The sequence below is a fragment of the Manduca sexta genome, chromosome 6 (genome assembly GCF_014839805.1).
Source record: "Manduca sexta isolate Smith_Timp_Sample1 chromosome 6, JHU_Msex_v1.0, whole genome shotgun sequence".
Taxonomy (NCBI): Eukaryota; Metazoa; Arthropoda; class Insecta; order Lepidoptera; family Sphingidae; genus Manduca; species Manduca sexta.
Window position 1 is genome coordinate 2,978,700 of NC_051120.1, and position 26,337 is coordinate 3,005,036.

The 26,337-nt window shown below is 33.6% G+C and overlaps 1 protein-coding gene across 1 annotated transcript in view; it reads right to left on the reverse strand.

Annotated features, from left to right (window-relative positions):
• The window catches only part of LOC115452247 (neuronal PAS domain-containing protein 4), a gene marked incomplete at its 3' end in the record, with an annotated part of 142,461 nt that overhangs the window by 113,783 nt on the left and 2,341 nt on the right, over positions 1–26,337 (reverse strand). The window contains exon 2 of the mRNA XM_037447512.1: positions 7,829–7,948. Coding sequence (XP_037303409.1) covers positions 7,829–7,839 — 11 coding nt within the window. The remainder of the gene's footprint in view (positions 1–7,828; positions 7,949–26,337) is intronic.

Genomic DNA, 26,337 nt, shown 5'->3' on the forward strand with positions numbered 1-26,337 from the left:
AGAGGAAAGTATTGAAAATGATAGGAAAATATTAAAAAATGGAGAAAACCAAGGAATATGTTAATATTTATAAACAAGCTATATGTGAAAGTTCATCCAAGTATAAATGATATAAATAAGTAAAAAATATATGCTTTACAAAATATGTATGCTAGAATTGTCAGCACAATCATCAATTCTGTGATCTAATGAGAGATAAACCAGTTAATATGAAATTCATTATACATTTAATGTAACTAATAATATTGAAATCTATACTGACAATTTTAATTGAAACTGTTACATTTAAAAATACGTAACTGTAATAATAAAAAAGAAAGAAGAGGGCATACCTAGAAATAGATCGTTCTATCGATCAAAGATAAGTAAAAAGACCTAATTGATCCATCAAACTAATCCATCTCTTCAGAAACCGTTTCATTAAAACGTACAATATGAAAAAAAAATATATTAGAATAAAACTACATCGGCTAGAAATGGATCAGTCTATCAATTAAATGTTGGCATGAGTGGACTTTTGATTGATCCATCAATAAGTACATAAATCCATTAAGGTAATACGCGTGCGGCTGTTAATTGTGTATTTTCTACGGCTGTCAGCCGTAACTTGTGCAAGCCTTGCTTACGAAATACTGGATTTGGATAATGTTGGACCTTTGTGTTGTGGATGTTAAATTTACCAATATTAATGTTAGAGTTTAATTTGTGAACGCATCACGCGTAAACCACTCAATGAATTGATGTAAATTAGTTGCACTAATGATGTTCTGGACTTACATAATTGTATAATTCCCATTATTTCCCAGGTTATTTTTTTTACCTTATGCCTTGTATTCCTTAAGAATTTTATCCCTCATTTAAAATATCCGTTGTTATATAAGTGATCTTAAGTGTTATTCAGAAATAATAATAATTAGCCTTATAATTTTTTTTGACTTATCATAAGTGCAACTTTGTTCGCCTATGTGATAAATAAAGTACTTTATTTTATTTTAATCGTCAAGATAGTATGAAAAATAATAAAAAGGTACAATATTATTCAATCCGGGTAGACTTAGGAAGCAAAACCGCTGCAAATAGCCAGTTGCTCACACACAAACATATTTGGTAGGCTTACGGTGACTGAATGACATCTATCATTATGTAGAGCACTTATCATCCCAAAATTGAATCTAATTTGTCTGTAAATATTAAAATATTGCCCGGAATTCACACTTTATGACGTTCATGTTTATTTAAGGACAAGTAAATTTATTTGTAGTCGTATACGGTATGTATTGGTTGCATATTTTAAAACTAAATTAATGAAAATTTATCGCTTTCAAACGTAGCGGAAGATTTGTCTTATAATATGTAAGGAAGAGAGAACTTGGACTAATCCTACTTGGACGTCTTAATCCCTCTCAGTATTAGAGGAGGCCCGTTCTCAGCAGTGGGACAGTATATAATACAGGGCTGATATTATTATTGTGAGGAAGAGACATTACTAAAACCCTACATGACTATTTAACCCGATTCTTATCAGCTTCCCTTTCTTACTTTATGTAATATCTAAGTATTTATTAATTAATTATTTGTAAACTGTATTTGTGCATATTGTTACCTATATGTAGTATTGGGTTCCCTTTTGGAAAATTTCACCCTTCGCCATTACAACATGACCGATGACAATACACAATAATATGAAAATAAAAATATCAGCCCTGTATTACATATTGTCCCACTGCTGGGCACGTTAATCCTCTACTACTGAGAGTGATTAGGCCTTAGTCCACCACGCTGGCCTATTGCGGATTGCTAAACTTCACACACCCTCAGAATTCCTTTAGAGAACTACTCAGGTATGCAGGTTTCCTCACGATGTTTTCCTTCACCGTTAAGGCAAGTGATAATTCACAAAGAATACATGTATATATTTTTTAGAAAATTCAGAGGTGTGTGGCCTTTGGTTTTGAACCTGCGGACATTCGTCTCTGCGGTCCGTTCCACAACCAAGTAGGCTATCGCCGCCTTACACGATAAGACATGAAAATTGACACACATCAACCCGTCAAATAGGTCAAGTTCTAATAGATCGATCTGGAAATCTTTGGCCCATGTTCAGCAGTGGACATCCTGCGGCTGATGATGATGATGAAACCTGTCAAAATACAAGTAGTATAAAACGGCATCAATCATTTCGCAAACATAACAAATCAAAGAATGTTCAACAAAAGTTCCACGCGCCCACTAATTAATGTTGATGAGTCTCATTGGTGTAATGAGTTTAGCGCAGAACAATGCTTTAATTAGATCGAGAGGTTCATTAACATACGATTGTGTCAAAACACACCGTTCTCTTATATCCGACTGTCAACTAAATGTCAGAGATGATGGTGAGACGATAGCTTTGGGTACTGACGGGGACATAAGTGGTTCAGTTTTTGTTTTTTATTTATTGTAAATTTGTCAATGTTTGGGAAGAGTATTGTTTACAAAAGTCTATTTGGTTATAATGTGTGGATATATTTCCGTAGCATTTGGATTTCAATAAAACAATATTAGGATTTTAAACGCTCAAATTTGATATTTCGTGCTTTAAAGTCTGTATGAATTCTTTTAGAATTGGCCAAAATTCTGGCGATTGGCGAAGGACACTATATCTCATGTGAGTCAACATGTTAGATTACACTATGTTTAAGAACACAGCTTAATATAGTGTGATGATATTAATACTAATTCGATTTAACAAATGTTTTCAAGTATGAATAATTTGTGACAATAGCCTTGTTGGTTGTTGAATGGACTGCCATGCCGAGACGAATCAGGTTCACAAAACGGCACATATTTCTGACTTTTCGAAAATTATGTGTGTATTCTTTGTTTTTTTTTTATTTACATATTTCAATATCAACACACAGCCACTATAGATTACACTCAATTCGACTGGCGGCACAATTAACAATACAAACAACTTACAACTATATTATATAACTATTTATAAAAATAAATTATCTATTGTGTATTATCGCCTTCTTTAACGGTAAAAAAAATACCGTGAGGAAACCAGCATACCTGAGAATTTTTAAAGGAATTTTGAGAGTGTGTGAAGTCAACAAATCCGCACTAGGCCAGCATGTTGGACTAAGGCCTAATCCCTCTCAGTAGTAGACAAGGCCCGTGCCCAACAGCGGGACAGTATATAATATAGGTTCGATATATTATTATTATATTAACTATCTCCTGCGATTAATCAATCATGGCCAATTAACTCAGGATTTATATATTATAAATATATAAAATATCTTCTGCAATTAATCAACCATACCCAATTCATAAATATATAAAATCTGTTAAACATTTTCTTCTCCACTTACACTAGACGAACAAACCTGCCTTTTCTGATCGGCTTAAGTCCATCCACGTGCCGGATTTAACTGTGACATCTGATTGTACACTTTGTACAGAGGGATATGATTAATGGTGCGACGCGGGTAACGGGACTAAGCCTTTTTGACGGGAGTACCATCGAGTTTGGGCTCACCGATTGGTTTGAGCTTAGGTTCGATTCCCGGGTAGGTTATATTGGGTTTTACTTTGTGTCAGTGTCTTGTATTGTGCCTGTAAGTAGAATTCGCCTATTATACGGGGCCTAAATAGCATGTGAAATGTGATGAACTTCCTATTAGTAAAAAAAAATCAAAATCGGTTCAGTAGTTTCTGAAATTAGAATGATTATATAAGTTCTTCAGCATTATAATATTTGTATAGATATGTTCTAGCTATCTACATATATTGTTACTGGCTGTGTTTTAAGTTTTAGATTATTTGAATTGTTTTTAAATAAAGTTTAATTCATTGTTACTCAAGCGTTTAAGTATAGGCTAGCATTTGCGTAATACAGAGTTCACTGATTAATAAATCGTTCTCCCCATAATAGAATATCTATCTTAAAACAATTTTCAGATAAAATATTTGAAGATACTTTAACTACCCACAATATTGCTTTATGAGAATAAGAAGAAGTCTAAACAGCGCGGGCCGGTAATTCCTTAATGGTCTCACACATAATATTATTTTGAGTGGATTGTAACAAATATAAAAATGTTAGTTATGCGTGGAACGCGCTTTCGTCACGCTCTGATTCACATCAAGTATTTTGGAATTAAAATGATTTTTAATAGTCTAGTTTTAAATTTAGTTTGTAAGTTTTTTTGAATTGTAATGTGAATTGTTTTGCGTCTTAATAAATAAATATAAGGGTTTGTTTTAATTGTAAAAATGTTTGATTGTAACTGTTTTGAGTTTTAATAAATAAATATAAGAGTTTTAATAAATGAAACGGCTAAGTGCATCTACTAAGATAAATGTTACCCGTGAACCAGAATGCAGAACCGGCTCTTACTTAGGAACCGGGTATTTTGGTTTCATTCTAAAAAGAATAGGTTTCGTTTCTATTCGCAAATAACAGGTATGTGAATGTGCGTGTAAATCTTTAAAAACCCCTTAAACCGGACGCTTGCTATGTAGAATATATACTATGTAAAATAGTTTCATTTTGAGAAATAAGGAAACTTCACAACCTGTGGTATTTATTTGTGTATTTCTATTGGAAACTCTTAGTAAGCTGTAAGCAGTCTTAGTTCGAGTTAAATATATCTGCCTTGTTTATATAGTCACCGTAGCCGAAATCGGCAAGGAGCACATCACACTGGTGCTGTAACTAACCTGAAGTTGACTCAACATTTATTGGTTTTTAAATTTAAAGCTTTTTAGAATTAAGAGCGGCATAACGATGACTACAGACCTAAATAGCCATCCTGGATCATTAAAAAAATCTGTTTTTGGGCCGCTACTTTTGCTGTTTAATTGTAAAGTTAAGTTACAAGAAATTAGTTCCATATTTTACCGCAACATGGTGAGGTTTTTTATTTTCTCGGTCAGGTTATATATAGCTCAAATATTATCAGTCATAACAATTCTCCAACCAAATATGTAAATGAACTACGGAATCTTAACTTGTCAACCAAAACTCATAAACAGTTCGACTTACAATAGTCTTAAAGCGCATTTTCTTTCAAATTTTCTAACGTTTCACCTCAAATGTTTGCGCAACGCGTTAACGTTTTGGCACGTCACGACGCCACGGCGCCTTGAGAAACGTACTAACACCAACACCAAATAATATGTAGACAATATTTTCAAATATTGTGAAATTTACACTGTGACGTTATGATCAACCTAATTTTAAGCTGAAATCTGACAACTCTTGGCGATAATAGCACTAAATAGTTTAAGAATAAGATTCAATACATAGTGATAAGAATTTTTAGCGCCAACGTCATCACGGTATGTAAATACGACGTCAAATATTATGAAATTATATATGTGTATATTTTTATTTTGTGGCACAAGATCCGGTGGAATGATGTGGTCGAAAATTTAAATATTTTTGCTAGATTTATTAATCGTTCGTTTTTTTGTTCAAAATCTGAACCAAAATGGCAACCAAAACGTCACTGTTATAACCTATTTATTCACTTTTACAACAAATAATTTTACTTAGTTGACTAATTTTATTCACATCTAGGTATGCATTTAGACTCTTTAGTTGAACACAATAAATGTTGGAAACGCCAAATCTAGTACGTAGCACATAATATGTATCGATCCGTTTTGACATTTCCACTTTGATGCCACTCTGAGGATGCCACAGAATTGTTTATTTCTAACGGCAAGAGATGGCGATGTTGTGTTCGGATTTCAAGGATATTCTAACCAGTCAATTGACTTCAAATTCGATGTAATCAGAATAACGTTCGCACAAAGTATAGTGCTGTGAAATATTTAGTATTTCAAAGTTTTGTTTTGTAATTTGTAACGTTTACAATCAGGCGTACGAGTGTACAAAATACTGAATGATTTAAGTCTAAGTATCAAATTTGATATTTACATTTAATATTATGGACCTATGCAACCTAACTCTACCTACAAATCGGAATACTTGAGCCACCGGTAAGAGCTTTCTGTTCTCTACCATTCTGGACTTAGTCTTAAGATTTTTGCAATGTAGGTTTTGTTTCTTGTACTTTTACTAATTATTTTAATTCTTCCGTCTTGTATGGGTAGGCAGAGGCAAAACTGTTGTATCCACTTTCTGCCGTGTTTATTCCGTCCCATAATGTGATACGAGCCTGCCGCCATTCCAGGCAAAATTTCAGACTTCGGGCTGATACCGAGTAAAAAATCCAATACCACTTTGGTCAATAGAGGATCGAACCCAAAACCTGAGCATTGCTTTCGTATCGTAACACTACTACGTCATTAAAGCAATATTAAACTACAAATTAATTCAATATACAACGTCCAATTACATTAACACGTAAAAACACGGATTCTCAGCAAATTTTCACACCTACGATTATATTAGACACAATAAAAACCCACTTTACTACAACGGTCTATAGAAACAAAAAGTTTTACGCTAGACACGCCTACGTTTGCACGAACTTTGTGATAATTAAATCAAGGTTTTATAACGGTCCTTGGCTGATGACGTACTGGCTCCAATTAAATAGTCACGATAGTCCAATTGTTTCAAGAAATTCGGAGAATAAGGCGTCACGCAGACGCTGTTGGGTTGGTATCGAAAAACCCTACACATTGTATAATACTATCCTCTCAGGAGTAGTGTTTTTGCTGAGTAAGGTTGCTGAAGTTAGTAAAGCAATTGTAATTTTCATAGTAGTTTTATGTACATCGGCAAAAATTTTACATCTGCCCTGTGCCTAAAATGCGAAATCAAATTTAAATTTCGAACGTTGATTATTTGGAGTCGAGTCTCGTCTGTTACCAGCTTAGTTTTTCATACTATGATTAGTATATAATGTGTGAAATACCATAGAATGTTAAATACACGATCATGAACAGGACGTACTTGATAATGAAATAGATGACTTGAAAAGACAATTTTATTTGATTCGGAATTGAACTCATTTTACAAAAACTTTTCCAATCCGTCAACTTGAATTATTTCTTCCCTTCTTCCCAAGATTTGTGAATCTACTATCCTCGTATAGAGATAGACGTCGAAACTGCAATTCTAACTCTTAAATTAATTGTATACTTCATATTTTGTCCTGTGATTACTGATAGAGTTCGCACATGCAGCATAATAATGCTACGCTAAGATATCAAACAGCCCCCTGAATACTATAATCAATAATATAAAACATGTTAAACGATTATAAGAACAAAGTCATATAAAATTCATCCTCACTTTCATTGATCCGGCTCGAAGGACCGTTTTTACAGTAGCACCGCATCGCCATTGATGTCAATACACACTCGATTTCCATTGGAGTCATTGACATGTTCTGTGCACGAGATCATTATCATGCCTCCATATTACCGAGGACAGTCATCATGACGTATTGAGATGATTTCGTAACGAATTGATGGATACGATCTTATGTTAAATTGAAGAGAATATATGTAAAAGCAACGATGAACTCTGATGGTGTAAGTTAGTTTCTTGGCCTGGGTTTAATCCCTCGATTTTACTGTGGTTAGATATTTGAAACACAGTTGTTACCACCGATTCCAATGTTTTTTCCTAAATGCCTGAATGATTTTGTTTATATAGTAAGCGTCTTAAGGTATCAATCAGGTTATTTTTTATTAATACTCTGTACACATTTTATGAGTACTGTCATTTTAGTTATTGTAATCTGAATTGTTTCAACAATTTCAATCAAAGAGACTTTCAAGTCTCTCGATATAATCGCGTTGGAAGAACTTTGCTATATTATATCAAGACTTCTGCCCCTATAAATAAAGGAGGTATTACCTGGTAAACATGATGGCTGGATGCAGTCAGCTGTAGTGGCACGCTCCGGTCGGCGTCGCCCCGCGCCGCGACCGTTGGCATCATGCGCGACACGATGACCCCCCCAGCGCCTCACTCTACCTGTCACAAAGTATGGGTTATATGAATTACAAGCTTTTGATCACGGCTCCGCTCGTGTGGAAGTTTTTCCGGGATAAAAGTCCCGCCCCATAATTTTCCGGGATAAAAGTAGCCTGTAGCACTCAGGGGTAATAAAGTTTTTCCGGGATAAATATACCCCTTCATATTTTCCCGGGCTAGCCTATAGCACTCAGGAGTAATGTAGCATTCTATTAGTGAATACATTTTTAAAATCGGTTTAGTAGTTCCTGAGATTACCGCGTTCAAATAAACTAACAAATGCTTAAGCTTTATATATATAAAGCTTAAGCATTTGTTTTTAATACTAATATTAGTATAGATAATATTTTGTAATGTTGATGAAATGTTTTATATAGTTTGTAACAATTAACCTGACAATTGGCTACTTCGGTGGCATATGTGTATTGCGGGTACGGTACGACACCACTCTAAGGTCCCGAGTTCAAAACCGAGGATAGGCAGTGATCTTGACACTGCCCAGTATCAGAAACGACTTCGAAACGACTTAAATGCTGTCACTTCGCACATCTTGAGCATTTCCTGTGGAGCCGTATAAAGGTCCATTGTATTTATTGATATCCGCAACAATACCTCTAGTAGTAGACTATATGTAGAAAATATAGGTATATTTTACGTATGTATGATATAATCATATTGATAAGTCCCGATTGTCCTGATGCAGTGTTAGTTAATATTAAGCTTAATTATATACAGGGTCATTTTGACATTGCGGTAATAAATGAAACATGTAACAAGATAAGCATGTGATTTCATGTATAACGTCTCTAACACAACATTATTGGCCATTTACTCTCCACCAATCCATACTTAGCACCCGACCTCAAATAATTCCTTATACGTCATACATAACTCATAGTAAATTACGGACAGTTAGCATAGTTCGCCAATGATCGCCTTGCATTTAGGAAAAATTCTCATTTGGGCAGAAGAGGGCGTTAATTATTGACATACAATGACTTATATGGACCCACGAGCCTCACCGCGCTAACAAGATGTTGCCTTTTTTGTTTTGACGAATCAGTTTTCGGTAGGCATTTGTTTTTTATTAACATGTGGGCGAAGTAAGTGTGAATTGAGTGCCATGTACAAAACTTATCATGCATAAATTTGCAAATAGGTAGGAGTGCGGGTGCAACAAGTTAAAGATATGCATTTTTTTTATTATTTAGATTATTTTAGAGCGTTTAAGGTAAGTATATGTAATTAACATAGATCCTTTAAGGTTTTTTCTAAATTATTTGTGTATTTTTTGTGGATTATCGCTTTAATGGTGAAGGAAAATATCGTCAGGAACCCTGCATACCTGAGAAGTTCTATATAGGAATTTTAAGGTTGTGTGAAGTCTACCAATCCGCACTAGGCCAGCGTGGTAGACTAAGGCCTAATCCTTCTCAGTAGTAGAGGAGGCTCGTGTCCAGCAGTGGGACAGTATATAATGCAGGGCTTATATTATATTTAGCATAATTTTGATGAAACAGTTTTCTTGCCATATACTTGCTTGCTATTCTTGAAATGACATAAAAATTGCCCTGCCTTAGCTTGAGCACAGGCAATTCTCGCTCGGTCTAAACAATACTTGTATACGAGCCTAACATATACTCAAAATGAATTTAGTTCTCGTCTGCGTCTCAATAGTATGATGCAATAATCTAACAATTATTGCTAGCAAAAGTTCCTCCGTCTAAATGGGGCTTAATTGATGTAATTTGGAGGTGAAATACTGAAAAAAGGTTTAAAGACTAAATGCTTTAAGTAAGTATATGTGGAGTATCTGGTAAGAATAATCATCATTACCATCACCATCATCATAAGCCGCATAAAGTCCACTTCTGAACATAGGCCTCTCCAAGATTTCCAGACGGACCTGTCAAAAGCGGCCTGCATCCAGCGTGTTCTTGAGACCTTTAACAAGTTGGTAAGAATATGGAAAGTAATTCTGTATATAACTGATAACATTTCTCACTCTGCTAACACATAACCCGAACTGAACGAATTATAATCACATATAATTTCTTTCCAATTAGAATGTTGGGTATCTATACATATTATAAAACAAAGACCCCTTTTCTCCCTCTCTGTATGTTATAGATTTTCTCAAAATCTACTGAACGGATTTTTCTGAAATTTAGTTTGGAGATAGTTTAAGATCCTGGGAAGGTTATAGGCTACTATCTATCCCGGGAAAATATATAGCGGGACTTATATTCCGGAAAACTCCTTCACGCGGACAAAGCCGCGAGCAAAAGCTAGTTTAATATTAAAGCAATGTTATTCCATCGATAAAATTCAACCGCTTTTTTTCTATTTTATAATAACCCTAAACTGCAATCGAATTTACAAAGAGCTTTGTATTCTATAATTATAGGTCATAAAATTCTTAATAAAAATAGCATATAGAACACATCCCATACGAAGATTCCGTCGAGTATTATAATAATGGACTGTAATAAACCAAATGTCTAAACCTATAGTAATATTTGCAAACCAAACAGTTATTCATATTAAAATCCAACTATTATACATTATAACTTAAATATATTATCATTAACGATAACAAAATATCAATTTCAAAAATATAAAACACATTTAAAGTGCGTTTAACTTTAGATAAACGTTAAGTATCTATTCAATATTTTAATTGAGCCAAGCATAACGGTACATAATCACAAAACGTTTATGACAATCTTGTTTGTTCTACAAAAGCGGTCGTAAATATCGTAAATCATAAATTATAAACAGAATTAGACCTGTCAATAGTCTATTATCTTTATCAAACTTTAATATATATCTTTTACATGCATCTCTTGAGAGCATAAACAAATTACTGTTCAAAGTACCAATAATTTTGGGCCGAAGGACGTATTAACGTGGTTGCGGCCACTTTTGAGCGGGACATTGGTAATTTTTATGCCATTATTGATAAAAGCAATGTAATTTGTATTAAGTTGGTTATTTTCTCGACGATTTATCGGTCTTCGATGTGAGGAAAGATAAATATTGAAATGTCGAGATGAAGTTTGAATTAATATTATTTTTGCTATCGTAGTAAAAACCAAATGTATTATCCTTTAAATTAGTTACGCAAACGATTCGCTGATTAAATATAAGAAAAACAAACAAAACAAATAAAACCTTTTTGCACGTCTGATACAAACATTAAAATGTTAAGTTCACAAAAAATATAAATGACCGTTAGTTATCTAAATTAATAGCTTATAATGCACCTGATAAAATCACAATAATGCAATTATTTCTACTTTAAAATAAAAAACCCATCACAAACCCATGGGAAATTTTATCATACGACATTCAAAAAAATACACAGCACCGAAGAAACAATATGAGAAACCACCGCGGATAATGTACCCTCGCTTTACAAATCGAATAAAACAAACAATGATATTCTATTATGGTGATCCTCTCTCTGTCTCACTCTTGCGGTGTTAGAGAAGGACGAATGCATCGGTTGAAATGTCGTAGGTCATTAGGTGCCTACCATGTAGGGCTAGCAATATGCCAATATGGAAGCTGCCGTGGCTTTTGGTTTGTTTCTAACAATAGGTTAGTGGTCATGAAGTATAAGCGTGCGTAGATGACCCCGGTCTGCCGATGACACTGATAACTATGCCGCAAGTGAAATTAATTGTGTTGAAAGTTTATTGGATTGCGGTTTATATAAATTGGTTTATTTCGATATTGTTCGACACGGGCGCGTTTTGTCTTGATATTTCGATTTTATAGCATTTAGATAGAGAGGAGATTTAATCGATCGCATTTAGGTTTCCGTGAATAGAGGTGGGAATTCAGATATAGTGTAATATAATTTACACGGCATCTAGATAAGATTTACATAGTGAATAACATTTGTGAAAATGAATTTTAGATTTGTGCAACGGGAACAATTTAAGAATACAATGTTGGCCTTTGCTTGGAACATTGTGATTCTAAAGTATTCTTTAGAAAGGTTATTACTTTGCGATTTGGCTAAGAATGAAAGAACAAGTACCAAAAATATAAATCGATTTAAGCAAGGACGAGTTATAGACGTCTTTGGAATGTTATATTACTGGGAGATATTGTTACGTGGAAAGGGTGGGATCTGAGAGATCTATCTAAACATGATACTTGCTAAATACTTCTATAATCCAAATTTTGAGCTGCGCAAGTGGAGAGTTATTGAGCGTAAAAATTATAGATATAACGTACCGGGCTACAGTAATAATATCAGGTTTCCTCACGATGTTTTCCTTCACCGTTAAAGCGAATGATAATTCACAAAGAATACACACATGATTTTAGAAAAGTCAGAGGTGTGTGCCCTTGGGATTTGAACCTGCGGACATTCGTCTCGGCAGTCCGTTCCACACCCAACTAGGCTATCGCCGCTTGGCGGGCTACAGTATATTTACGAAATGTCATTTTGTGTTAGCTTTATTAATGAACCCACTAGTCTTGACCTCTGTTAACATTGTGCCAAAAATCGTTTGTGAATAACGAATATTTTTACGAAAAATTCCACTTTTAATTGTCTGATTTTCTGATAATTTTGTAGTTTAGTGAGTATATGGAGTGCGCGTGAGTGTATTTCTGACTAAGTCACGTTACTGGTGCGACAAATTTATTTTCAACAAAATAAATATGTGGTTTCATTTAGTAAAATAACCTCAAAATTACCCTCTATAATTATGTAGACATTGCACCCTAACAATATGCTAATGATAACAAAATCAAAACCGACACACCAAAGTTGAATGAACTCCATCACAATATGAGCATTTAATGATCATACAAATTCATAATACAGCTATACGGTAAAAATTAATAACCGTACAAGAAAACACTGGTTTGTCATACAAAAGTCATCCAGAATGTCGATTCGAATTACGATAAGGCGTAGAGAATTAGTTCTGGTAGGCTGTAATGGCTGCTATTATGGGACATGGCTTACACGGAACTTGAAAACTTTGGTGACACGTGGATATGGCATTTAGGGTTTTAAATTTTATTTTATAAATAAAAGGTTTACCGAATGGGCTATAAATTAAGTTAAATAGCAAGCAAAAGGTCTGGTGAAGTGTTGGACAATACATGAGATCTATTGAAAATCTATAGTCATTTTTTTATTTAGTGTTCAGTAACAGGTGACGTTGCGTCAGTAGAGAGTTTCTAGAACTATGAAAGCTGGTCTTATTATACGTATGCTGAACGATCCGAAATTGCTTTGATGAAACAAGCTGTTGAAGGATGTTTTTCAACATATATAATTATGCCTATCTTATATAGATATAGATTTGCTAGTCCACAAACAGATCATGTAAAGAGCATTAGTTCTAGTGGAAGTTAATAACAAAACAATCATAACTAAATAACACAGTCAACATGGAACATCCAAAAATATTCATATTTCGTACTCTTTGTAGCATTCATAAAGGTAATGATTGTTAGTATCACTCTAGCATATAAAAGGCCATTTTGGATGCTCATAATCATACAAAGGAATGCTTTGATGTAAAATAAATATCGTAGAAATCGAATTTAACATCCACTGCCAAAAATGGAGGCCTAAGACAAAAATGGTGTCCAGTGAAGTAAGTTAACCTATTGTAATTGTAAAAATTAAGGCTCATGTCATTTTTCAATTCAAGGTTACTGGCCTTATTCATGTTCCGTCATATGATACCTACAGTAAGCCTACTGGTATATCAATTCAAATCATGCGCAATGTAAGTTCTTATTTCCAATCAATCCACTAACAACACCCAGGACTCCACTGTCATTAAAGCCCAAATGAATTACACAATCTAGTGAGACCATAAAGTAATTGTACAACGCAATTTGAACTTTAATGACATACAAACATAAGCCGACAACCACATATTTAATTGGCAAAAGGTGACGAAGGCAAGCCAAAAGTTACCTTACAATGTTGCAAACAAAAAAATAATCCCTTAAGAGCATTAATACAAACAAAAACAAAACAATACCGTTTAAACAAAGACCACCTGCGCACCCGTCCACCCCGTAAGTAAGCGTTAAATGGTGTTAATTCGACCGCTTACCACCACACCACACCCTGTCCAACCCAGGACTTGCTAATGTGCGCGTTAAAAATGGGTGGCCAAATATTTATATTACCGGACGGACTGTAACCAACATATGAACGATTTGTGCTCAGCGAAGGATAACAGGCCCGTATTATCAAAAATTTTAGTATATTAAGGTTTAATGAAGGATTTAAATTGTAGATAGTGTTCCATTTATAAAAATCACGTGTTTTTATGGTAGACTATTTTTTACTCGCAGCTCCGCTTGCATGATAAAAATTTGGATTTAAATTGTAGATACTGTTCCATTTATAAAAGTCACACTTTTTATTGTTTACTAGTTTTTACTCCAGCTGCGCCCGCGTGAAAAAGATTTTTCTGTGTAAAAATACCGCTTAAAATTTTCCCGAGATTAAATGGAGCCTATATTTTCAGTTAGATCTTGCGTGATGCATGTATAAACATAGACAAACAAAACTTCTAAGAACTGTTTTGGCTTCTCTTGCTTAAAGACCTTCATATTAGTTTTTCTTCAATATACTGACGGCCTGTTACAATTTTATTATATGTATAAGATAAGATATCAACTTAATAAGTGCAACAGGATTAGTTATAAGGGCGGCGCCCTGCAAAAGTAGTCAAATCGACACTCCACTAACTTTTTAATCTGTAGACGCCTTTATTTTGAATAATATTGGCAGTAATATGAATGAAATGACGGTTAACGTCGGTCTACCATTCAGCAATTATACTCCATGCAAAATCTAGTGAGCTTGTAATTATTTACTCGTATTAGTTATGTAACTGGAGCGTACGTTTTTGATTATTTTGACTTTAATTCTGCCCCGTAAGTATGAGTTGTTCGACATACTGCCTTGTGAGTACTTTAAGCTGTTCAACAAGGAAAATCTAGATATAAGATAGTAGTAAATCCTATGTTGCAATAGGAAGATGGTGACTTGCGAGGAATTATTAGATATCCATCAAAAAGAGGTTATAAAGAGGTTAGCTTAAAATGCAATTGATACTCATTTCAATTGTTTTGTACTGGTTGGTTAGAATTAAAATTTGGAACATTTCATTGACGCGTGGACACGAGTTATAAATAAAAAAGAAAGACGGAAACACGATTCAGATTCTAATTTTAGACTTATTGTCAGGAAGCTCAATAACCTTTGAGTGAGATTTTTTTTAGAAATACTATTTACGATTCGATAGAATGTTAGTATATTCTAGGTACTTAATGAAGATGACAGATGGCGTATGACTAGAAGTGAACGAGCATCGATAATAAAGACTCTTCGTTACTTACTATTTTCATTGAAAAATGAAAATTATGTTGTATGTCATTAAGTTTGAAGTCGGTTTTTTCATTATATTTATACGTAGTCTGGTGCTTTTGTGTTAAGAGTAAAAACAGTAGGGACTTCTAGATATAATAAATAATATGTTGTCACATACACTATAGTATGCAAGTGCTCTCTATAATTTTCTTTTTATTTGAGAAACTAAGAGCATTATCTATTCACATTATTACAATTACCTAGAGATCATAAAGTACTACACATTCTTTTTGTTATTGAAAGGTCAACTAACTATAGAAATGTAACTTGTTTTTCAAATATCAAAGTGAATTTTCGAATCATGTTCCAGGACAAATTTATACATAAATTATTTAGAGACTGAACTACTTCTTGCGGTTTTTAGAGAGCGTTGAACTTCTGTAATAAAAATATATGTATTTTATAAAGGCCAGTTCGGCCAGTCATGTAAACGATCTTTATCCGAATAACTGTCCGCCCCTTGTAAACTAATAAATTATTCAAACACATTATTATTTAATCGATACATTTATAATACTATATCGCAATCGTATAGATTCGATATTTTAACGTACACTCACATGTATACATATCTCCGATATTCTAGGCCATGTAAAGTGTACATCGGATTTCTATCGATATAATTAAAAATCCAAAGAAAAATAAAACAACAAATGAGGTTTTACAATGTTTCATTGAACAAAAACTAAACAATTCCCGACATGAATTTAAAGTGACCTATCGAAGCGGAAAACACAGATAAGTAACTGACTATTTATAGAAGGATTTAATATTTTAAGCTTTTGTTTTCTGAGAAGTGTATGCACTTTATTAGTCATTCCTGAGATGAGTAAGCATAGTAGACGAATCCTGTTCAACTGTTTATTTCCCATGCATATAAACCCATATAAAGCGATGATCTAACCGAATAAGATTACACCGCATTGATATTAATACGCATAATTATAGAGATTGCTCATAATTACCTACTAATAAACTTAGTAGCCATTTATTATTCATCTTTTTACGATCGAACCTGTAATTCGAATATGGAATCTTAAAATTGACAGCCTATGTTATAATCTGTATACTACAATTAATTTGAAAAACGAATCAATATAATAGATTTTTTAAAGAGCCTCAGGCAGCAATACTGGCTGTTTTAAAATCAGTCAAGGTACTTTTTAAATCCGCAAATAACAAAACAAACACATGCGCACGTCTCATTTCGCACATTTAAAAAAAGAATCACTTAAATGACACTTTATTTCTTTTTAAACACGCATAATATCTTAAATTGTTGAACAAATTGAATATATTTTTTACGCATTGGCAACCATTTACAACACATTATAATTTAACATTCTTTAAACCAGTTCGAGATGTTTTTATAAACGCATGCAGTGTGTAATTATTTCAAAAATAGCTACTGACGTTCGATAGACCGTCTCTCATTGTGATGCATCAGAGAAAAGAAATCACTTGGATTCAATGTAAAAAAAAGGAAATAAAAAATAAAAAGTAAACGAGATGCGCCCGCGTACGCCAAGATCTCGGTCAGGCGGGAGCCGACTCCTTTTGTTTCCAGCCTCGAATCAGCCAGAGTCTCGAATCTAGATGCTGTTTTCGTATTGTTTTTTTCTTTTCCCTCTATGGCTTTTTCTTTATTGTCTCAGTGCGGACGGGGCTTTAAAAAAAATAAAACCCGGTGGCTTATGGCTCCCCATTGATATGCGACGTTCGAATTGAAATTTAAATATTTGCTTGCGCGGATACTCGACGAGTTTCATATTGAGTATTTTGTTTTTAAAAAATATCTTCGTGTTTTCATCTTAATATTTATTATGTTATAAAAAAGCATTGCGAATGAACCGAAAGTATTAAATAGAAATAGATTAAATTTTTTATTGGCATTTTAATTCCAAGTAGTGATGGTCATTGGTTGTTAAAGAACAAATGCACCTGATGCGAACATTTCGATACTAATCAGATATCGAACGTTTACAGATAAAATCGATTTGACGTTTTAAATGAAGCCTGACCGGATTCGATTTACGAAAAAAGTAAATACTCGACCCAGGTCCGTATTTAGAACTGTCCGCGGTGTCTCAATTTTTATTCGAAATGGATTGAAATGTATTACAATAAAAATGTCAATGGAGTTGTATCGCGTCAATACACAATGTCTGCCTCTGCGATGCAGGTTCAAGGCCCTGTTTCTCTTTTATTTTCTACGCAGTTGGTTCAGTGATAGCCAACGTCTCTAAATGTAACCTTGTCCTTACCTACCGGTGATTTAATCGAAACAAGCCTCCGTTCACTTTCTTAGGACTTTGTCGAGGAATTGAAATGTGGTTATTTCAATACTGCTTTTCAATTTATAATATTTTATTATGATTTGAAAAACGGCAAGAATAAGACTTATTTTGATTTTCTTTTTCAACAATCCTTCTCTCATATCGCTAACATATACGCAAAATTATAAAAAAATTGTAAATAAAAAAAAAACATTAAAACACAAAACCTCAACATGAAATTATTTTTTAATACATTTTGGGAGGTCAGAATCCCTTCATTATTAAATTCCACCCTGGAACTGAGGTATCTAGAGCAAAGAAATTTAATTACATTTCACAGAACCGGGGTCAGAGGGCGACACTGGATATTTGTGATCGTTCCGATGAGTGGCCACGGCTTTTTTAATTGAACCAAGATGGACGTTCGCGGTTCATCAGTGGATAGAGGAAATACGTAATTACAAGTAAGCTTGCTCTGATTCCTTACTTTTTATAACAGACTAGCTTTTACCCGCGGTTCCGGCCGAGTGAAATATTTTCCGGGATAAAAGTCCCGTTTTATATTTTCCCGGGATAAAACATAGCCTATAGCACTCAGAAGTAACATAGCTTCCTTTTAGTGAAAAAAAGATCTATATGAGTATATAAAATCAGTTTAGTAATTCCTGAGATTAGCACGTTCAAACCAACAAACTTTTTAACTTTATATATGAATATAGATTTGAGTCGCATAGCGTTATTTTCGGGAAATAAGCGTGAAATGGTATTCTATACGTCAATTTCAATGGTCAAAAACGCGATAAGGTGTGTTAGGTGCTTATTATGAACAAAATAAGGTATGGCATATGGAATCAAGGCTTTACCGTTCGTATAATTCAATAGATGAGACGGAATTTATTACAAGTATTATGTTAGGTCTACTACTGCTAAATCGCTATTGCAAACAAGATCTAGTTAGAAACTATAATACGGGATTAACCTGTTCCAACAGGCCCGAATATTTGTGTCGACTGTTAAGGGGTAATCATCTCTAGTCAGTCGATATTCTATCTATGCAACGCCACACCATCATAAAAAAAAACATAAAAAAAAGAACGTACCACTGCGAAGCCTGGCTTACAGTAGTTGCAGTGGTGAGTGTAAAAGCGGTATGAAGTCTAAAAAAATCTTAATAATATTGAATATCATTATTATTTCTTAGGATTGATATTATTATTACAGAAAGTTCAATACTATTGTCTCAAAAGCTTAGCATTTTTTACGCCCGTCAGCGAAGTCATGCTACATTTCACATAATTTGACATTATGCTCGGTTAGCTAACCTTGTGGCTACGGGTGTAAAAGTAGATAGTTGAATGCCATTGGGTTTAGCAAGTGACTGAGTTTACGTTATGTTTAGTGTTTTTATCCTCGATGGTATATTTATGGAACATGACACACTGTAGTCCGCATATAATGTAGAGTTGCCATCATTGACAAAGAAAGGGTGAAGTTTTCCAATAGGTAATATAATGTAGAGTTGCCATCATTGACAAAGGGTGAAGTTTTCGGATAGGTAATATAATGTAGAGTTGCCATCATTGACAAAGGGTGAAGTTTTCCAATAGGTAATATAATGTAGAGTTGCCATCATTGACAAAGGGTGAAGTTTTCGGATAGGTAATATAATGTAGAGTTGCCATCATTGACAAAAGGTGAAGTTTTCGGATAGGTAATATAATGTAGAGTTGCCATCATTGACAAAGGGTGAAGTTTTCCAATAGGTAATATAATGTAGAGTTGCCATCATTGACAAAGGGTGAAGTTTTCCGATAGGTAATATAATGTAGAGTTGCCATCATTGACAAAGGGTGAAGTTTTCGGATAGGTAATTAATATAATGTAGAGTTGCCATCATTGACAAAGGATGAAGTTTTCCGATAGGTAATATAATGTAGAGTTGCCGTCATTGACAAAAGGTGAAGTTTTCGGATAGGTAATATAATGTAGAGTTGCCATCATTGACAAAGGGTGAAGTTTTCCGATAGGTAATATAATGTAGAGTTGCCATCATTGACAAAGGATGAAGTTTTCCGATAGGTAATATAATGTAGAGTTGCCATCATTGACAAAGGTGAAGTTTTCGGATAGGTAATATAATGTAGAGTTGCCATCATTGACAAAGGATGAAGTTTTCCGATAGGTAATATAATGTAGAGTTGCCATCATTGACAAAGGTGAAGTTTTCCGATAGGTAATATAATGTAGAGTTGCCATCATTGACAAAGGATGAAGTTTTCGGATAGGTAATATAATGTAGAGTTGCCATCAGTGACGAAGGGTGAAGTTTACTGAAAGGTAACCCGAAAGTAATATGCATAAATGCGGTCTGCAAATCAGCAATCAACAGCGAAAAAATAATATTGACGGGAAAAGAAGAGAGTAAGCGCCCTCCTGAGAGAAGACCGACTAAATAGAGTGAACAAATCACTAAACTTTTGCAACCCAAGCTGCACGATGCAATTCACGCCGCCGATAATAGAACCAGATGGAGGGCGCTTGTAGACTATAGACTCAGCCTACTGCGGTCACGATCCTCAGCATTAAGGGAACGACAGGATGGATGGATGGTCTGCAAATCGTTCTAATTAGATTTTACATAAATTATGAAAGGGTAGCGGTAAAAATCTAGTTATATGGGCCCTCCGCCACTGATTGCCATCCCGTTGCGTATGTACCAAATATAATATAATATAAAATAAGGTGTTTACACTATACAACACTGTTCCCAAATAACTGATGGAAACATATTCTAACATAGATACAACAAATATAAAAGTTTTCTGTAGTTTTAAATGAACTGCATTGTAAGATACTGAGTCTGGCTTACGAGTTATATTAATTTTCTTTTTTTTATGCTCTAGTACAAATTACAGAATTTATTTAAAAAATAAAATTGTGGACCTCCTCGAGAAAATTTCCCAGGAATCTTAGTCATTACGAACTTGTCCCATCATAAAATATTTTACATACAAAAGTTACAATGAACTAACCGATGCGGCGTAGTTACGGTACGGCTGCAGTGCTGAGGTCTCGGGTTTGACCCAGGGTCGCATAAAGTGTTATTGGCTTTATCAATTCAGTATCAGCCCAGATTCTGGAGTTTGTGTCCTGTATGACGATAAGCTCACTTTCTATCACATCTTGGGACGAAAAGCACACGGCGGAAAGTGGGTGCTCCAATTGCGCCTCTACAATCCTTCGGGAAAACCTAAATTAAATTTAAACTTATTATTTTTTCAAATATAAAATTGTAAACTATAACCCAAGAATAACTAATACATATCATTGTCCTAAACGTTAGCGTTAACTATTCGTATCTCAATACTGACAATTAGTACTTAGCTTTAAGATGCGAGCTAAGATTGCTATTCAATCGCAATTTAGATAATTGAAACGATAACTATACTGACTTGTTACAGCTTCGACATAATATGACAATTGCGTTTATACCCTTACCAATAAATGTTATGATTGAAAGTGAAATACGATATATAAATTAATTCATTTTCTCGTGATATTATCAGTCCTGTAATATGCAATCCCACTGCTAGAGAGGCCTCCTCTACTACTGAGGGATCAGACCTTAGTCTACCACGCTGGTCTAGCGCGGATTGGCAGACTTCACATACCCTCAAAATTGTTATAAATAACTTCTCAGGTATGCAGGTTTCCTCACGATTTTTTTCTTTAACGTTAAAGCAAACGATAATTCACTAAGAATACGCACATGAATTTAGATAAGTCAAAGGTGCATAAGTTTGGAACCTGCGCATATTCGTCTAGATAGTCTATTCCACTCCAACTCTAACGAACTCGTCTGACGCCACTTCTAAAATAATTTCCTCGACAATTAACGAAATAAGTATAAAGTATTGTAATATCATCTATAGGTATTTTTATTAGCTTCATAAGAAATCAACTCATATAAAAGACTGCTGATGAATAAAAAAAAATTTTCGTTTTACAAGTTTTTTTTTTTTTTCGACCAGTATTTTAGCTCTTCAAACATGATATTAGGCTAAATTTATTTATATACCATAGTGCAAAATTTAAGAAATTGGATATAAGAAATGGTTGGGTATATTATTATCAGCTCTGAAATGAAATTGGGCTGAGAATTTTAAAAGAAATAAAATGATCGTGGGGCAAATATTTATTTTCTAGACTTCTAATTGGTACACGTTAGTTTCACAGAGCGAATACTTTCTGCACATGCATCCTTTCAAACGTTTTAAATGTTACAAATAATTATTGATTAATTCTTTAATTTATACTGTGAAAAATATATTTTTTTGTTCGAAATCACAGACATTTTTATTTCATTTTTTTTTTTCAAATTATACCAGCTAAGTATACCGGTTTATCGTATCATAGAAAGATACCTTGAAAGATTAATTAATAATCACAATGGTGCCCAAAAACATAAATTTTCGGACTACAACCAACGTTTGCAGAGATTTAACTAACACGAACACCTTTCACTATGTGTGTTCCGTCCCATAATGTGATAGGAGACGAGTCTATCGCCATATCGGACACAAATTTTAGACGTTGGGCTTATACTGAGAATAAACCCTAATATTTTCGGACTTGAGCGACGATAGCCTAGTTGGGTGTGGAACGGTCTGCCGAGACGAATGTCCGCACGCTCAAATCCCAAGGGCACACACCTCTGACTTTTCTAAAAAATCATGTGTGTATTCTTTGTGAATTTATCGTTCGCTTTAACGGTGAAGGAAAACCGTGAGGAAACCTCCACATCTGAGAAGTTCCTCTATAGGAATTTCGAAGGTGTGTGAAATCTACCAATCCGCACTAGGCCAGCGTGGTGGACTAAGGCCTAATCCCTCTCAGTAGTAGAGGAGGCCCGTGCTCAGCAGTGGGCAAGTATATAATACAAGGCTGATATTATTTATTTATTATTTTCGGACTACATATTATATTTTAATTTCAAACAATAAAGCTTGTATAAACAATCATTCCAACATTACAAACTCTTTCATCGCAACCTTTCAGAAACTAAGATAAGCGTTATAAGAGATTCACATCCGGCTTGGACCGGTTTCTAGTCAATTTGTTTAAATACCTATTTATGTTTTATAACTTTATCAGACATCGGCCGGTAATCTATATTATAAGCTTAACTATTAATGTAACGTTTAACTATAAATTATATTTAATATTAAGCCGCCGGGTTTTCAGTTATTATTAGTAGATGTATTGCAGTGATTTTGACTCTACTTTTTGAATTACTTTACTTTTTTTGAAAAGTTTAGCTAATCAAATTATTTTAACTTATGTATGAAATGTAGTGATATACATGTACAAAATGCTTGAAAAATTACAAAATAAGCTTAAAGAGCTTTTAATTAAACATTTTGTTCGATATATTTTGTTGTTCTTTTAGCCGAGAGCATTTAGGTGTACACATCCTAAATGCTCTCGGCTTAAATTTAACTTAGGAAACAGAAAATCAAAGTATTGACACAGGAATAAAACAATTACTAAGTACAAATATAATTGAACGGATGTCCTCGGCGTAAATTTATCTTAGATATCAAAGTATTTTTTTTTTTTACTAAGTAGAACTGAATGTAGAACAAAATGGTTTATTTTAGATATATTAAACATTTACAATCATGATACTGTATCAAATAATAGTAACTGATATCTGTCACTTTCAATTAATTAAATAGAAACCACAAATCTTCTAAATTAATTATCGGTAAATTGTAAACTCCTTTCTAAACAGACCTGTTTGTTCATATCCAATTAATATATTACAAATCGAATAAATATCGTGGTTACGCATACATGGACGTAGATTGCAAGTAAAGTAGAAATATTTTGCCTCGCAAAAGACTAAAAAAGATCTACTGAACTGCTTGTTATTTTCTCTAGTTGCAGAGACAAAAGAAGAATATTTTAGAAATCTGTTACATTCCGAATTCAGTTTCTTGTTCATGGTGAAAAGTTAATGATAATGGTTTTTACTTTTTCGCAGTTATCTTGATTATGTCAGCCTTTTGAAGTCTACTGCTGAACGTAATCTTTCCCTAAATGTACTGCATAGGCCCTTTTTGCAGTCATATAAATACGAACTTAAGACTCTATACATTCTCTACTAGTCCCCTTATTTTAGTATAAATAGTAAATAGTTAAATGATTTTGAAAACGGACCTTATTTTTATCTATTATGGTTTCTTTTTGTAAATTATATGTACTTATCCAAAGAATACTAACGTAAATCTTAATTAAACTTTTCATTTTAATCGGCTTTAATTTTATAGCCAGTTGACTGAACCTGTCTTAGTGAAATAAAATTTAACAGAAAACAACTTCCGGCTTAAGCACGTGCTTCGTCTCAAGATATGTCAACAGCATCCCAAATACCAATTAGAAACAGATGGCCTATCTCTATAACGAGGTACACAACCAAGAACAGTACAAAAAAGTCGCAACCAAACCTATGACTCATCTATTTGACCTATAAAACAAAATGTGAACAAAAACCACGCTCATAGTAGGTACTGAGTGTGTGTGCTTTTTGTATCACTTAAAGTATATGGCTGTTATTGCTTCGTAGAAAATAGTGACTATTGTGAATAAGGATACGGTTTGTGGGTTATTTGTACGTTTGTTCGTCAATAACTATATATTGAAGGGATACAGGGTCATTTTAAAATTCCATTACTAAATGAAACGTCATACCTCTGCTAACACTGTGCCAAAAATCATTAACGTAAAATAAATAGTTACTGATTTTATTATAATTTTGTAGTTTAATGCGAATACGGTATGTGTAAGTATTTCTGACTGTAAGTATGATGTTGCCGCTTCGACAAATGTATTTGGTGTAGAGTGGCCTTAAGACATTTAAATTAAAATAACTTTTTATTCATATATGTTTTGCTCTAAATTATTATTTCTTTTAATTTTGTATCTGTGGTTTGAATCACTTATGGTAAAGTTTTCAAGAAATTTGTCTTCTATGAAACCTTATACTTATGTATATAGTTGCATCAACATAATGTTAAAATGACCTTGTATATTTGATAGGTTCTACCATATGAACGGTGTAATTACTGAACATCATGAGACTAAACATCTCATGTCTCAGGATGACCAGCGCAGTAGGAGCCACGCAGTACTTTGTAATTCAAAGTTCCGTATGGTGTTGCTACTGTTTATGGGCGGTCGTATCGCATAATAAAAGGCGACCCTCTCGTCTCGTTAGTTAGATGCAATAAAAAAAACTAATTTTACAATAACCATTAAGTGACCCGCATTGAGTTAGATGGACTATGGTCAAATCTATGGGGGAGAGAAGCTTTTAAGTTAATCGATGGGAACTGATATAGCTGTAAAAGCAAAATTTGCGAATGTGGATTTATTTTGGTATCAATGATCAATAACAGTTACAATGGGAACTCATATTGGACTTATGTTAGGAACAATGAACAGAAAGGAAAACCATTTTCAAATAAAATTAAAATATATTACAGATAAAAAAGCAAATATATATATTAAATTTTTATTTCTGCAATTCATCGAGAAAATATCAAAAAGGTTTATTGTGAATAAAATAAATGTATCATGTTTACTAAAAAGTAAGATAAAGTCATCAGGTGGTCAAAAAGCACGTAGAATATTGCCACATTTATTAGTTCAGTCACGACCTCACAAATAACTATATACCACTGTGCATTCAGGTTGAGAAAAAAATCACCAAATATATTGTTAGTACTTATCTTCTTTATAAATATCATGACGCGTCAATTACATTAAAATCTATATATAAGAGCGGGACCCGGTATGTCTGTACATTGGAAGAAAAATAATATAAAAGAAAGACTAACGAAGAGTAATGAACATAAGCCAGTGATTTTTAGAATTATTTTTATCAGTCTATTAATGTACAACTAAAATTTTATATTAAGGTAATTAAATATTTGTCCAAATGATTATGTTATTGATTTTTAGCTCAATAAACAATTTTTTTTACTATAATAATTATTATCTTAATATACATACCTCAACTTTATTCAATAGTAAAGGTCATGATTCATATCTAAAAACAAATAAAAACAATATAATTGTGTGATTATGATTATTTAAAATTGCCGTATTATTTCTATGACGGTATATTTATTTTTGCATTTGACGTCACTACGTTTGTAGAACTGGATTGAACACTATTTAAAATTAGTCGCGCCTTTAACAACAAAATCTGTTTTTTTGGAAATTGTAAAAATTACTTTAAAATAATACTTTTACGGATTTTTTCCGAATACTCGGCGTTTCGAAAAATGCTTCATAGTCACGTGGGCAATCTGTTAAGTAGTTTTAATCCAATGTCAAACAATTGCATACACATAATAAATCATTAAATAAATAACTATTTTCATACTAGGTGTAAGGTATGTATGCGAGGCCGGCTGGGTACCACGGCAATGTATATTTCTGACACCAAACAACATACTGCAAGCACTGATGTGTTCCAAAGAGTATGGTAGCTAAATTAATGATTGTATTGAGTCTTACGTCAAATGTCGTAGTTACACGCGAAGTGAAATTCTACGCAATATTTTGTGATTTCAAATTTAGAAGGTGTTTACAATGCGAAGAGCAATTAGCTCGTT